This window comes from Acomys minous, assembly GCF_964271855.1.
Source record: "Acomys minous genome assembly, chromosome: 8".
NCBI classification, from domain to species: domain Eukaryota; kingdom Metazoa; phylum Chordata; class Mammalia; order Rodentia; family Muridae; genus Acomys; species Acomys minous.
The window spans coordinates 112,595,494-112,611,995 of NC_140489.1; the positions used below are offsets into that span (position 1 = coordinate 112,595,494).

Below are 16,502 nucleotides of genomic sequence, written 5' to 3' on the forward strand. Positions count from 1 at the left end.
AACAAGGGATGCTTTGGGACAGTGCCTGGTGGTAGGGAGACTCAGAGCTTCCACCAGGCCAGTGATGACCTTGGTCTGCCGATATGTGATGTCTCAGTGACTGAGCTCGAAGCCGGGACAGATTACTGTCCTGGCCGCTGTTTCCACACTTCCACACAGGCCTAGGGATTCCTGAGAAAGCCCTTTAGTCAAGTCTGCGGAGCTTGATAGGTCACCCACGAAGGCACTTAGGGTGGGGTGGGGGGGAGGGGAGGAGAGTAGTGTACCTAGGCCCACTCCCTGAAAGCTCAGCATTCTTTGATCGTCTCTCTCCTATTGTTTCCCTCTTTTAAAGACATTTGATACCCTCGGCGAAGAAAGGCCAACAGCAGCAGAGCCTCATGGAGAGCATGCAGCCCGGGAAACCCGGGGACTGGGAGATGGAGGGCAGAAAGCACGAGCGGCCGGAGAGCCTGCTGGCGCCGGCGCAGTTCTGCCCGGCCGAGCAGGACGTGAAGGCGCTCGCCGGGCCCCTGCAGGCCATCCCGGAGATGGACTTCGAGCCGTCCCCCGCCGAGCCGCTGGGCAACGTGGAGCGCTCGCTGCGCGGCCCGACCGAGCTCCTGCCCGACGCTCGGGGCTTCGTGCCCGCCGGCTACGAGGAGTTCGAGTACGGTGGCGAGATCTTCGCGCTGCCCGCGCCCTACGACGAGGAGCCCTTCCAGGCGCCGGCGCTCTTCGACAACTGCTCGCCCGCCTCCTCCGAGTCCAGCCTGGACATCTGCTTCCTGCGGCCCGTCAGCTTCGCCATGGAGGCCGAGAGGCCGGAGCACGCGCTGCAGCCGCTGCCCAAGAGCGCCACGTCGCCGGCCAGCAGCAGCGGCGCCTACAAGCTGGAGGCCGCGCAGGCGCAGGCGCACGGCAAGGCCAAGCCGCTGAGCCGCTCGCTCAAGGAGTTCCCGCGCACGCCGCCCGCCGAGGGCGTGGCCCCGCGCCTCTACAGCACGCGCAGCAGCAGCGGCGGCCGCGTGCCGCTCAAGGTCGAGCGCGCCACCGCCGTGCCCCACGGCCCCACCGCCGCCGCCGCCGCCGCCGCCTCCCGCGGGGCGCCGCGGACCTTCTTCCCCCAACAGAGGTCCCAAAGCGAAAAACAGACCTATTTGGAAGTAAGGAGGGTAAAGTAAAACCGAGCCGACGCCCCGCCTTGTCGCCCCGGGGGAGCCTAGATCTCAGGGCCAGCTCCCCGGTTCCCTTGGCGGGGAGGGAGCAGGCAGAGGCGGAGCTGGCACGCGCGTGGTCACAGCCTCTTGTGGCATTCGAAGGCGAGTGGCAGGGAGGGTATCTATCACACCAAGGGCACGGAGGCAGAGAGGGCGAGCAGAGAGACCTAGAGGCACACAGAGAGAATGTGAATTAATGAGCGAACTCATTTCTTCCTTCTTATGGGCTGCACGCCTGCCTGCCAGGTGCACCTCCTGGTATTTTGTGCAAAAATACCGAGCCCTGTGTGCTAGCTACTTCCAGTATCTTTCTTTGAATCCAGGGAAGACGCAAGTTGCCCAGTGTCAGTGTGTAGACATCCAAGTTGGTTGCAAAGCGAATTCGTTTTCTCTTGCTTTCTTAGAAAAGGTTGTATTGACTAAAATGCACCTTTAGCGCCAATGAATGTTGAGGCATTTTGATGTCTGTCCTTTGGTGTCTCCGAACCTTGGGGTATTTAAAAGTATGTTCCCATACTGACACGGAGAGGCAGGTTCGTGGGCAGACACACAAGTTTTCAATGTGACAATTGATTAAGCATATTAGCACAATGACGCTCACCTGTGCCACCACCCTTCCGATCCACTCATTATCAAGATAGTGGGTCAGATTGATGGTTACAGTACAGACTTTTTGTGTGTATGTGTGTCTTTCGAGACAGGGTTTTTGTGTGTGTGTGTGTAGCCTTGGCTGCCCTGGACTCGCTTTGTACACCAGGCTGGCTTCAAACTCACCGAGATTCGCCTGCCTCTGCCTCCCAGCATGTTAGGATCACAGGCCATGTGCCACCATGCCCAGCTGATTACAGACTCATTTGCTTTCCAGCCAACACAGTGCTTGTGTATCAGGCTCTCTGTGCTGTTTGCTGAAGCTTCAGAAATCAACGTTCTAGAATGTCCCACAGCACTACTGGGAGCACATGCAATTACGAGGAACTGGGGGGGCTTATAGAGTGATAGCCGAAACCTCTTGGGGTGATGAGGTTAGCGAATGCCTTCTAGGTACATCACATATCTGAATTAGATTTTAAAAGCTTTTTAGAAGCCACTTGGGTGGGTGGGGGGTAGGGGACAAGGAAGTGAAGCTAGGTAATCTTGAAAGTTCATAAAGGGGAGAAATAGAAGGAAATTAATAGTAAGTTCAAACTGGGATAGGCAGAGGAATAAATCAAAATCTTTCTTTTAAAAAATTATTTATTTTTATTTTATGTGCATTGGTGTTCTGCCTGCATGCATGCATGTCTGTGTGAGGGTGTCAGATCTTGGAGTTATAAACAGTTGTGAGCTGCCATGTGGGTGCTGGGAATTGAACCCCAGGTCCTTTGGAAGAGCAGTCAGTGCTCTTAACTGCTGAGGCATCTCTCCAGCCCCCCCAAAATCTTTCAAGTAGTGTGGTCTGTGCTATAAATAATGCTTTTTAAAAACATGTTCATAAAAATTTGAGGGTTTTTTTTTTTTGCCGTAGCTCCCGTGAAAATTTTGAAAATTGGAACAATTACTGGGGAAAAACTTATTAGAAATAATAAATATTGTATCTGAGAAGCAAAGAATACGTAATATATCTGTGTCTGTTTACTGGACATAGTTCTAAGCAATGACAGTATCCCAGCATTCCCTAACATGGGGAAAACATGAGTGAAGTCAGGTCAAGAAGAGACACCAAGGAAGAACCGACACAGTCCAGGGGAGAAGGGGCCGTGTGTGGACATATGTGTTCGTGCATGTGTATGTAACAAAAGCATGCTGGTGTGTGTATGTGTTTAAAGTGGCCATAGGATTGGGGTTTCAACTGCAAAAGATAAACCTGCGAAACTGCATCCTTAAAGGGGTCAGTTTCAGCTCTTGGGCTGAGCAAAACCATTCCCGTCTTCAGGTCTGTTCTACACCCTCTACCCGTGACCAGCAGAGCCTCCTAAAGCCAGCTTTTAGTGTGGTTATTGAGTCCAGAGAGAAGGCGGTATGTTTCAGTGCCGAGAGCATCTGACTGGGCACTAGGCACTCTAGGTGCTAAAAGGCTCTTCTGTCAAATAGCTGCCTGCTTTCAGACGGTGCACATGTTTTTTTTTCCAGTTACCTATCAATACTAAGATACTTAGGGGGCTGGAGAGATGGATCAGTGGTTAAGAGCACTGGCTGCTCTTCCAGAGGATCCAGGTTCAATTCCCAGCACCCACATGGCAGCTCATCACTGTCTGTAACTCCAGTTCCAGGCCACCTGACATCCCCTTCTGGTCTCCTCCAGCATTAGGCATGCACACAGTGCCGGACATGCACGTACCAAAATTAGTTTACATGAGTTCGAGGCCAGCCTGGTCTACAGGACAGCCAAAGATACGCAGAGAAACCCCATCTCGAAAAACCAAAAACAAAAACAAATAAAAATAAAACATTTAGTGGGCACTGGGATGGCTCTGCGGGTAGAGGTGCTAAGTGGGAGGCCTGACTCTGGCTCAGATTCCACAAACTCCTTCCTTAAAGTCTCCCCGGCACCTGTGTGCTGAACGCATACACGCACAATCAAAAACTAGTACAATGTGGGCTATGCGATGGGTCAGCAGATAAAGGCACTTGCCACTATGCTCGAGGTCTTGACATTTGACCCCCAGGATCTACGTGGCAGAAGGGGAACTGATTCTTGCAAGTTGTCCTCCGATCTCCACACGTGCCCTAGCATATATGAGCTCATCTCCCACAACCCAAATGATAAATGTGATTATAATTGTTTAAAAAAGTAGCTCATATCTACCTCACAGGGTTATGAAGATTGGCCCAAATCAGATTGCTTGAGAGTACGTGTGAAATGCCACACTGACGAAAGACATCGAGATCATGGCTCCATGGACAGATTTTCCATAAACAATTTATCGCTTCCATGAATGAAGGTTTGGCAATGAGTTAAAGACCACTTTAATGGAAGGGTCCACAGTTGATAGAAAGCAAAATTGAGCCCATTCCTTCTGTGCTGTCTTTGAAATTCCAAGTTTGGATGTCCTATCATCTAGGAAGTGTTTTTTCCCAGCACTGTAGCCTTGCTTTGGCTCCTACAGGTACCTCCCGAAATGTGGCCTTGGAGGTAGTAGTGGATGCATTGATCTTATATTTTATGATTTTATAAATCCAGAATCTGTGGGCAGACCTACTGAATCAGAAACTACTATTTAGGGATTCATGGTTAGTGTTTAATATAAATAGTAAGTGCATCAGGCAGAAGCGTGCCTGAAACCCATGGCTTTCATATCTACCTCTGCATAACAATTGTGTATATGCTGGAGATTCCTGCTTCAGAGACTCCAAGATGGAGCTTAAGAATTGGTGTGTTTAAGTAAAAGTGAGTGTAGATGGTCCTAGGATACCACGAGCATACTTTGCCACCAGAACACTGGTCTCCGTGGTTTCCTTAGGAAGCTTAGTGGCAGCTCGGACTTTCCAAGTCGGCTAGTAAAACTGCAAGTGAAGTTCTTAAAGTCCAGATGTTTCCTAGAAAGACCTCTTGGCCATGCTTTGTTTCTCTGCAAGCACACAGTCAGCCATCTGGCTGCACTTGCAGGGTGCTGCTGCTGTGTTGTCTGCTTTGACTTCTTAGGGCTACTCAGAATTAAGCAGCTGGCTTTAGATTGTCTTAAAAATCACAGTCACCACAAGGTCAATATTCTGTTCATGTAGGATATCAGTTTATGTACATCCTGAACACACACACACACACACACACACACACACACACACACATACATGTAAGTATATGTGCACACGGTGACACATTTTACATTTAAAAAATAAATAAATGCACAAAAGAAATGTCTTTATTTTTAGTTGTACTCCAAGTATGGACTGAATTATATAAGAGGATGAAAGCATGTTTACAGTTTAGACACATTAGTTGCTAATTCTTAACAGGTCTGACCTCTAAAAAGCTGCTGCCCTCTAAAGTTAAGAACACAACTTTAAAATTATGGTTACACTGTTGAATATCCTAATTGATCTCTGTTTCTCTCAAAAGTAATACAAACAACAATAGCAACAACAGCAAAAAAAAAAAAACCTTAATATTAAGTTTTCTTATATTGTAGAAAGGGAAACATACCCAATGATATCAGAGTTTGAGTATTGGCCTTTTCAGCAAGACACAGTTGATGCCAGAACAAAGTTTATGTTCTATGTTCATAGGGGCTGGAGAGATGGCTCAGTGGTTAAGAACACCAGCTACACTTTCCAGCACCTACACGGTGACTCACAACTGTAACTCCTGTTCTGGGAGATCCAGTGCCCTCTTGTGGCCTCCAGTCAGGACCAGACAAGCACATGGTACACAGACATACAGTCAGACACCCAAAACAACCACATACACCAGGAAAACAAAGATATGTTCATTGTTACTGTGTGTGCTCTAGCAAGCATGCTGAGGTCAGAAAATGTCCTGGCTAGTCTTTTATCAACCTTCTCGAAAAGGAAGAGGACCTTCAGCTGAGAAAATGCCTCTATCGTGTGGTGGTAGCCAGGCCTGTAGGGACACTCTCTTGATTAGTAATTGATAGAGGAGGGCCCAGGCTTCTGCAGGGAGAGAGAGGGAGGGAGGGGCAGAGAGAGAGGGAGAGAGAGAGAGAGACAGACAGACAGACAGACAGACACGGAGCAGGGGGGAGGAGGGAGAGTGTGTGTGAGTGTGAGCAAGAGAGAGAGAGACAGAGAGAGAGAGAGAGAGAGAGAGAGAGAGAGAGAGAGAGAGAGAGAGAGAGAGAGAGGTGTGCTGGCTCCAGGCAGGTCTTCTAGGTCAGCCTGATCAGACCATGGCCAGTAAGCCAGTGGGTAATGTTTCCGTGGTTTTGCTTCAGTTCCGGTCTCCAGGCTGCCCTGAGTTCCTGCCCCAACTCCACCCAGTGCGTACTATTACCTGAAGTGTGAGATGCCATAAGCCCTTTCTTTCCAATGTTGCTTTTGGGTTGTGGCCTTTACTTATCACAGAAATAGAAAGAGGACAGAGGGCAACTTGTGGGGCCATCTTTCTCCTGCCACCTTTTTGTAGGTTCCAGGGATCGAACTCAGGTCCTCAGGCTTGTGTACCAACTGCATCTGCCTGCTGAGCTGTCTCTTCGGCTGTACATTCTGTACTTTTCATTGTTAGCTAACGTGCTTTATTATCTCTGTTGTTGTATTCTGCCGTGGACTGTTTCCCTTGATTTGCAGAAAGACTTACACTTGGACAGTGTTCTTTCCACCTGCTGATTTCACCAGCCTAGGTGTGCTTTTGCGCTGGGACTGGCAGCCAACATGTAGTCTTAGGAGTAGGAGAGTCAAGAGGCAAAACTAAAGAACCTTCCCACAGCCAGGGATATCCCACAGACTTTTTCTTTTTCTTTTTTTTTTTTTTTGAAAAGAGTAAAAAAAACATGCCTCTTTTGTGTTTTCAGGAGATGCACTTAGAGGATGCCACCCGATTCTGTCCAAAGGAAGAAAGAGAGAGTGAACAGACTTCTTTCAGCGATCAAAATCCCAGGCAAGACCAGAAAGGGGGCTTTCGCAGCTCCTTCCGCAAGCTCTTTAAAAAGAAGTGAGTAGCCCTTAGATTAAACAGTGTTGAACTCCTTTCCCTTTGCCAGAAGTCCGAGCTTGTAACAGTAGTGATCACTAGGTAGCCACCTCACGCAGCCTCCTGAAGTTCAGTGTTGGTACCCACTTTCTGGACAGACGCAAACTCGGCTCCCACTGCCGCTTCTTAAAACCCTTCCTCCTTAGCCCCGGAGTTGTGTCTTGAGAGCAGGTACCAGAGGGGCTACCCTGGCAAAGGGGCAGAGAGGAGAAGAGCCGGTCCGGGAGGGAGCTGGGTGTTCAGTCAGAACCTCCCACCTGTGGAGAGTGTTGTGTGGGCATCTCAGCACTGCTGCGCTCACATGGGCCGCATTATCTGGGTTCCTAGAAATGCGTATTACTTCTGTAAGGGTTTTTTTTTTTTGTTTTTTGTTTTTTGTTTTCTGAATGAATGGATTTGGCTTCCGAGTGTCCATATTAGATAGAAAAACAAAAGATGGTTCTTTTTTGGTCTTTCTTATGGCAGGCATTTTGGCCAGTGTCAAGTTGCAGATAAGGAGGCAGGACCAGGCCCCAGCATAATGTAAGGAAGAGAGAGGTGACCCCCTAGTGATTCAGCAGTCTAGTCTTTGCCTGCCTGGGTGGCTGCTGTTTCTTCTTCTTCCAGTCCTCAGTCCTTCCTTCCTCTCCCTTAGGGAGATCTCCTTGCTACTTACTTCCTCTCATTAGAGATCACTGTAATCAGTTTTCAACCTCAAGTCTATATTTTAATTATTAGAAAAGTTAAATGTAGGTGCTATTGTTGCCTTTGGAGACTTTTGGGAAAGTTCTTGCTCCTTGAAGGTAGAGTTGCTGGTTGGTTTAGATACTGGTCCTGACAGGAAGTGGGGAAAGCCTACAGTCAGCTTTCTTCTCTTAATGATTTGTCTAATTCTCCTGTTATGGGAGGGTGGTGTTGAGATTAGTGGGTATCTGATTGTTGGTCCTTGCCTGTTGTTACTAGAAGGAGGAGGAAGAGGAAAGAAGAACAGCGGTTCTACAGTGAACCACAGCCCTACAGTCTGCCTCCTTCCCTGTAGTTAACCACAGCCCTACAGCCTCCTTCCCTGTAGTGAACCACAGCCCTACAGCCTCCTTCCCTGTAGTTAACCACAGCCCTACAGTCTGTGTCCTTCCCTGCAGTTAACCACAGCCCTACAGTCTGTGTCCTTCCCTGTAGTTAACCACAGCCCTACAGCCTCCTTCCCTGTAGTTAACCACAGCCCTACAGTCTGCCTCCTTCCCTGTAGTTAACCACAGCCCTACAGTCTGCCTCCTTCCCTGCAGTGAACCACAGCCCTACAGTCTGTGTCCTTCCCTGCAGTGAACCACAGCCCTACAGCCTCCTTCCCTATAGTTTTGCTAGGCACCTTCATGCATGGATGACTGTTGCTGAACACTCAAGTCATTTTATGTAGAGATTGAAGCTTAAGAACTGTTTATCCCTCTAGGATTGTAGGTTTAGCTTTTTCTTGGTCTATACCTGCTCATGACACAAGTGGGAAGTCGACAGCTTGCCAGTTTACATTTAGGCTCCAAAATCCTTTGCAGAACTCCAAACTCCTAAAGACACACACTGCTTGAGTCTGTTGCATAGTAATTTAGGTCATAAGAATCCCAAAAGAAACAACTGTTTGTCACCGACTACCATTTATAATGTCTCAAACACTAGCTGTTGGAACACAGTCGACCACAGATCCACCACGGCATTCTTTACAAATTCCTGTTTATCAGAGGGAGATAAATATAGATATAGATATAGATATAGATATAGATATAGATATATATCTAAAGGCCTATCAGTTATATGACGCATAGGGAACAGATTTGCTCTTTCATATCCAGAGGGCACACCAGCAGAAGTGAGGAGGAGGAGGAGCACCCTAAAATATGCCCCTGCCTGGAGCCAGCAAACTCACAAGAGAGTGGGTTCTCAGAACTAGAAGCCAGATGGCTCTGGCTGGGTTCTCTGAAAAGTATCCCACACTGGGTGGGTGATTGCTCAAGAAACCGGAGTCCTTTCTAGCACACATCTATACTTTGACTTTATTGTAGCTCAGCCTGAAGAGTCACTTATTTATATCACCCCAAAGAATGGATGTTGGGTCTATAATTTTAAAGTCTCCCCCCCCAACTGGAAGGCCAGGCTTAATCTTTCTGTAGTTCCCTCCCCCCCATAGACCTTGGTATAATGCAGACGACTTGCTGTAGCTCCCCAGATTCACACTGGTCGGTTGCCGTCAGTCCTCCGACAACGTCGGACACTTTCCTTAGGGAAAAGGCCAGTGGATTCTCGTAGTCCCCTCAGAGATCAGTCTGCATCAGCCATGTTGCTATCAACAGCAATGGCACTGCCCTTTTATTTAAAATGTGAAGTTCCGCCTGCGTGGAGGTGAAGGCACAGCTGCTTAGATGACTCCTCCTCTGACAGGCTTTCCTGGCGTAGACGATCTGGCCCAGGACAGCCACCACCATGCAGATGGTTCCAGTGCAGCTTTGTACTTAGGGAGCTGTTTGGGGGACTTAGCAAGAGTTAAAGAAGCAACTTAAATAGCTTCTTCTGGGTTTTTCATCTGAGGACCACAGGAAGTCTATTAAGGACTACACTCCTATCACAAAGAGAAGGGCGTGTGCCTTTAGCTCAGGTGTGAAGACACCATTGTTGTGTGCGTGCACAGTTCCAGACATGATTATAGTATCGTGAATGACATGGCCCCAGCCGTTGCATAGGAACTTGCACTCTGAACTCAGGAATACATAGGATGAAAGATAAACTATCCCTTCAAGAAGAATCTATATGGAGAATATTAAATATTTAAACCTAGATTGTAGTAAAAGATGAGGCACAGGTAGAAAGAAAAAAAAAGTCAAAGCATTTTGCATGTCAGGAAGTCAGTTGGCAGCAAGCCCAGTGACCTTCAGTAGCTACCCCTGGGTCCTGGAGTCAGTCCAGAGCCTGGCCTCCCAGGAAAGCCACCGTGTCATGGTTGGGGCTTACTGCCGTCTTCCCCTACAGCCCTCCCGAGGTTCAGTCCTGTCTACACTGACACACTTTTTGTTCCATAGGGGCTTGTTTGGCTGGTGGCCCCACACACCCAGAATGCTGCTTCGGGATGAAGCTAGGCATGGAAGCAGATGCAACAGAAAACCCGAGAAAGGGTTCTCTTCCCTCTGAGGCTGGGAGGGCCGAATGCTCTTGCCCACAAGGACTCAAAAGGCAGAGTCACGTTGACATCATAAAATACATTCTGAAAAAGCGCCCACGATATTTGAGGAAAAGGGTAACCCTGTCATTGTCTCCATCTCAGGCACACCTGCCCTGGGTAGATGCCAGGTCATAGATCCCTGAGAGCTGCCCAGAACTGGTCAGAGTGAAGTCTACTAACTTAAGGTCTGAGAATGTTAAATGACTTTACACATTTTAGGTGTGATCCTTTGAAGCTAGAAACAGACCTGACATGAAGAGCCAGTGCTTGGCTGAGTACTTGGCTCTCTCCTCTTGCCCTTGAGTAAGATGAAAGGTCACCTGTCCCCTCCAGAAGAATATATATAGGCGCTGTCACAGACTTCAGCCCAGATTGTTGTCAAAGCCGAGGCAAGTGCTTTTGCCTCTCTGTGGATAAATCATATACGTGGGTAACTGAGTACTCTAGGCCGGGGCTTAGCAGTGGGGAAGAGCTCGTGCAACACAGGGTAGCCGCAGGGACGGTAGACACTGCTTCTACTTTTTAACAACAAGGTCGTGCGCAGTAGAAGATAAACAATATGACACCCAGCTACTGATTATATTTCTTCATTCTCTCTCCTTTTTTGTAGTACTTTGTAATTTATATGATTATTTCAATTCCAGCCATCAGACGCCTTCCAACAATTGCATCAAATCTATTTTATTCAATATACCTGGTCCGTAGGGCCCATATATTGTCTGTCAGTGAGTCCTTTTTGTTTGCTGTCTTCTCAACGGCTCTTGCATATGCCTCCCTGCAGAAGTCCATATAAGAGAAAGCAGGATTCTTAAAATCAGTTGGTCACTTTGAAATCATTTTCCCTGCCTCCCAGACCCATGCCAAGCCCCGCCTGCCTCTCACCAGCTTTGCCGTTCCATCATAGCTCCTTTAGTTTCCTATGTAACTTGCAAATTCAAGGATGAGTGACTTAGGTTTACAGCTGCGGTTGGGAATGCTTCTCGGTAGGTCATCCGAAGTCAGCTATTTAAATGGCTTCAGTGTACTAGGCTCTGCCCAGCACAAAACAAGTAGAAGAAATAGCTCCTGCCCTAGCCCAGTGTAAGGATGGCCCAGCTACAAGCTCTAGTAGACACACAAAGTAAGAGAACACTTATCCGCCACCCTGTGAACGCCGTGGTTGGCTGATTTGACTGGTACTGCTGGCGCTTCCCCACCTCCTCCGACCTTCATCTGAATGTCCTAACCCTTCCAAGGAGGGTCTTTCACAGCTGAGAACCACACCCCCCCCCCATGTCGGAGATCTCTGTGGCACTGGATTATACCTCCCTTCCTCAACTCCAGGGGTTTCAGGTTTATCTGAAGCTAAGTTGTATTTAACTGACCTACCCAATCTGCAGTTTTCTTTTTTCTGTCACTTGAAGGAAGGTTAGCAACAAGTCAATTCTGTTTCCCCTTTATGTCGTCAAATTATTGGATGACTGTGTCAGAGTATATTGGCAGCCATTGTGCTCTTCCCAGAGTTCCTGCCTGTCCCTTTACTGTCTGCTTTGATATGCCCTGCAGCCTGCTAAGATGCTGTAGCACGTTCAAAGGCCATTTCTGTGTTTCACAAAGAAAGGGAATAAAAAGAAAACATACTGTCTCTTTCTTCTAGATTCTGCAGGGGTTTTTTTCCTGCTTATTTACACCCACACCTTTAGAAAAATCCAGGTATACCTATAGTATATTGAGCTAAAGTCAGCTAAATCTGTCTTGAAAAAAGTGAAAATGAGCTTTGAGTCATTGCTACAGTAGAATTCTGTATCTTGAAAATGATTAGCAAGCCACTAGTTACTTAGTAATTAATATTCGGAAATGTAGATATTTGTGCTGGAAACAAAGGGAAGGTACATTTTGTAAGAAGAGCAGTTAAAAAAAAAAAGTCTGAGCTGAGTTTGTGGAAACTAGACAGGGCGATTTTGGCATTTGTTTCAGAAATGGGAACGCAACTGGTGAAGATTTCTGTGGTCCTTGGGGCTGGTGGTGACATCAAAGCTTTCCCATTTCCAGGTAAACTCCAAACAGTTGCATGTGGGAACCTCAAAGTGTGACATGTGGGGTTTGGAGCGATCAGATGTAGGTAGGAGGGAGAGCGTAGTGTAGACTAAGGGCTTCATTGAGAAATGTTCGTGGGGAGAACAATTGAGAAGAAGCAGCAGCAGTTGAACTCCTCCTGCCCTAACAGGCAAGGACATCAGAAGGCAGGGAAGGAGCCAGGAGCCAGGATGGATCTTACTAACATTTGGGGCACAGCTCTCCTAGCCAGGGATGATCTGAGCTGGAGGGATGCAGGAATTCTGAGAGGTGAGAGCAAGCCTGGAGGTTTAGGGAAGATGTGAGTCTGTTTCTTGGGAGTTTAGGCCAGCCCCTGAAAAGAGAAGTTTACCCCATCCAGGTATCGTTTTTATCTAATCAGCACCCACATGCCCTGAAGCTGAGCCGTAGAGTAATCTCCTGTTTACTGAGATACAGTGGGAAAGTACTCCTTTCTGACGAGAAGTAAAAGTGTGCTGGGTACCAATGGTTTCATTTCTAATACCAGATTGAAAAATAAAAACAGCTAGTCCATGCGTCAGGTTTCCAGACATCTTTAGTCTTCTTGTAGGTCCAGATTTTTTCCTTGAATAATAGAAAAAAGATGTTTGAATTCTTCCTAATAAACTCAGGAAGTATAGACTCATAATTAATAACAATAATTATAATAACAAGGGCTTGGGCTGGGAATATAGAGCAATAGGAGCATTTGCCTTGTGTGTGAGGGCCCTGGGGTCAATACCACCAGAGCAGAACAAAGTAAGTCCCCCCCCAAAAAAAAACCCAACCAATCTGGGCATGGTGGCATACACCTTTAATCCAAGCACTCAGGAAGCAGAGGCAGGCAGATCTCTGTGGGTTTGAGGCCAATTTGGTCTACAGAGTGAGTTCCAGGACAGCCAAGGCTACACAGAAAAACCCTGTCTCAAGAAACCAACCAACCAACCAACCAACAACAACAACAAAAACCTCACAAAACAAACAAGGACACAAAAATAGTATAGCAATTACAGTGCAAGAATGTGAAAGCCAGTTACCCTGCTCTGTGTTTAGGGAAAGCATGCCTGATTCAGCGTATAGAGAATGGTTCACTTGGCCAGGAGCTTTGAGCATCACTTTCATACATCTTAAGTGAGGACCCTTGACACTGGTTCTTGGTTCTTGGGTTACTGTTACCCATTCTAGCTCAAAGTTTAAATTAGTGAGAGGGCTGCAGTCTAGTTGTGTCCGAGGTTATTTCTAGAAAGCCTGCTCCCTCTAGGGACTTCTTATGTGAACAGACTGGAGAAGTGCAGAGCTGGAATGGATTGCCCATCTGGTTTAACCAAGAGAAAGGAAGAATGCACCCTCGGCTGGGGACTCAGGCGGACTGAGCTGACTGTCGATTAGTCTTGGTCTCCTTTGTGGTGGTTGAGATAACTGTACTGATTTCTGCACTCTACCAAATGTGGCATATATATATGTGTGTGTGGTTGGTTTCAATAAATCTTTCCTTTAAAAAACGACAAGAAGCAAAAGTAAGATTTTGTAATGTAATGCCTAGATTAAGCAAGGGCCCCTGATAGTCATTTTAATTTCTGGGCCTTGGCAATCTGTGGAGTAGTTATTTCACTGAATCAGAAATAAGTATTTTTGAGCTTTATTCCTGTTACAGTGCTTTTACATGGTAATGTACACTGACCCATACAGTTGTCACATTGTCCCCAGGAAGCATTAGAGAGAGATTCTGTATGCTCACTGCAAGTTTGAGATACACATCAAAATTCAGGGGAATAAGAAAATGATTCCAAACCTAGGAGGCAACTGTTTACAAATGCAAAACAATTTGGATAGATAAAAATATTTGAAAACAATTAAAACCAAATCAACCTGTACTTTATCTGTGTGCTGAGATTTTAGGTCCAGTGGATCAGAATACAGGGAAAAAACTAATGAGAATCCCTCAATGGATCCTTCACCCACCAAACAAGATTTCTTCAGAAACCGACTTGCTCTTGCAAATGACCTTGACCAAGGAACAGCTGTGTAAACACATTTACAGTTGTATTGTCGAGTGGTAAGAGGAGGGTAAAAGCTTGTGTATATATCTGTAGGAATATCTATCTATCTCTCTATATATATCTCAATGTATAAATCCCTGAGGAGTAAACTAATATAAATATTTACATATGAAATTAAATCAACATACAAGATACTGAAGAGATGAAGATTAGTCTATATGGTTAAGACTTGGCTTAATGAACCTCAACACTTGGGAAGAGACTTTTCACATCATTACAGTAAGACATAATAAATTTGGAGGAAAATAAATGTTTTTAAGAACAAAAACTTGCACCTTCATTTTCAGCATGGATGTGAATTTTGCCCTTCCTAGCAAAATATAGCATCCTTTAAAGCAAAGGGTTAACAGACTTGTATTTTACGTGTACAGATCAGAGTCCTAAAGAATTTGCCCTTGGCTATAATTCAGAAGCTTCAAAACTTAGAGATGTGCTGCTCTCCAACTTGTTCTATGGTTATGGAAGTCAGTAAAGGGAGCAAGGGTGCGGTGAAGACAGAGAAACACTTTCCTACTTTCCTTGTGTGGGCCGTGCTGAGGATGGCAACAGTTGCAGATTCAGTAGATCTTGGGAGTTAGACCCACTCATGTCCAAACAGACCAGGGAAAGAAAGCACTGATTTGGCTACATCCTCTTTCCAAGGCTTTGAACCCAGAAAAGTGCTCAACCACTGAGTTACATGTGGTAAAGGAAGGCCCCCAAACCTTCCTTTAGTCTGGCCTGAAGCTGACCTCAGCAGCAGTTCTTTTAACAGTCACATCTACAAACACAGGTTGGAATGAAAGGTCAGGGATGTACTACTGTTCAAGTCTCCTAGGAGGTTATAAAGAATTGAAGCTTTCATAGCCCAAGTGGAGGGCTCAGTCCTACTGCAGTGAGGCCTGCCTGGTTCTGGAGTAATAAAACACGCAGTTCTACCTAGACATGCCCCAGGGGCATGTTCCTTGATAGGCCCCAAATATCAAATTTGTAACAGGAAGAAACACAACACAACAGATTTAAGTAAACTGTTTGGCTCCACTGTTAGGCAGTTGGCTGAACACAGTGTTAGTGTCCACAGTGATTTCTGCAGACAGCGCTTCTGTTTCACCTTTAAGTATTACAGCCCTTCCCCCTTGTCTTATGATTGAGTGGGAATACATCAATTAGCATACAATCATGAAACATGTAAAAAGTTACTACTAAATTTTCGGAGTTTCGATACAAATGTCAGCCAAGAGTTTTCATTTCCCTGAAGTTAATAGGCCACTGAAATCAGATTTTTATCAGGCTAACAGTGTTCTGGAGCAGCGCTTAAAAGCACAACGCCAAATCAACAGGACACGGAGAGTGAGACAGAAATAACTAAGCTGTAAACCTGTTTGTCATCAAAACAGTAGGTGACTAGACAGTTTTAAAAATCTTACACACCTCCCATCTCTTCCTTTGATAGCACACCCGTCTACATCTGCAGACCATCACTGTGGATTATTAAACTGATAGTAATGTTGCTCCTCTGGGCCCCTGTTTCCTGCTAACTGGATCCTGGGTGGGTACCTTTCTAACCGCTTCTAAGCACTCCTGCCTCCTGTGTCCCTGGCACATTCATATTCCCAAACAGTTTGGTGAAACTCAACTCTTATCTGCTCTGGGATGCCCAAATCCTCAACGTGGCGGTGTTAGGGCCACTCTCTAGTGTGGCTGCTAGTTCTCGGCCTGTTCCTCATACTTTGTGGTTCTGTACAAGCTAACACCACCTAAAGCAGGCTTGTACTTTTGCAGTGAGCCGTGCACCTTCCAGCTCATGCTTGCTCTACAGCCTTGCCCCAGCCCTTCCTGCAGAGCGGATCCTAAAGAGCCGGGCTAAGCCCTCCTTTTCCTGAGACTAGCTCCTCTTTGACATCTGTCTTACACTCCCATTAAGAAGGCACGTCTTTTCAAGGGCAGGACTATGCTTTCCTTTTCTTTTTAGGTGCTCTATAAGTCATTTCCTCTTTTCACATGATAGAACTTCAGCATTGTCACTCCAGTCCCTCGCCTTTTTAAAGGAAAAAATGCCAGTCAGAAAGGAGCTAACTTGCAATTGCCTTCAGAATCAGTTACCGGTGCCACTGCCACTTTCACCTGACACTGAAAACCCTCTCCAATTAAAACAGAAATAGGTTCCACTCTTTTCTTACTCTGGCTCGTCTCATAATTTTTCTAGATAGCACTGTAAATTTGTAGGGGAGGCAGGGCCTTTAGTGACTTGTGATATTTGACATAATGATGACCTGGGATGACGTCAAGGTGGGGCAGAATTTGCCAGTTGCTTTACCTCTGATCTCCGGTCCTCTGAGGTGAAATGTGTTCACAGACTATTGGTGTCTGCAGGAAATGATCCAGGTTATAAGCAGAGAGAA

The 16,502-nt window shown here is 46.5% G+C and overlaps 1 protein-coding gene across 10 annotated transcripts in view; it reads left to right on the forward strand.

The window, feature by feature from the left end:
• The window catches only part of ARHGEF33 (Rho guanine nucleotide exchange factor 33), a 77,883-nt gene extending 63,494 nt beyond the window's left edge, over positions 1–14,389 (forward strand). For 3 of the 10 annotated variants that reach the window (XM_084793102.1, XM_084793107.1, XM_084793104.1), the window contains 3 exons: positions 335–1,154; positions 6,644–6,783; positions 13,961–14,389. In XM_084793102.1, the coding sequence (XP_084649228.1) occupies positions 335–1,154; positions 6,644–6,783; positions 13,961–14,090 (1,090 nt within the window). In that variant the 3' untranslated portion in view covers positions 14,091–14,389. The other 7 variants (XM_084793108.1, XM_084793111.1, XM_084793110.1 and 4 more) reach the window with 7 other exon arrangements.
• Positions 14,390–16,502: the final 2,113 nt, after the last annotated feature.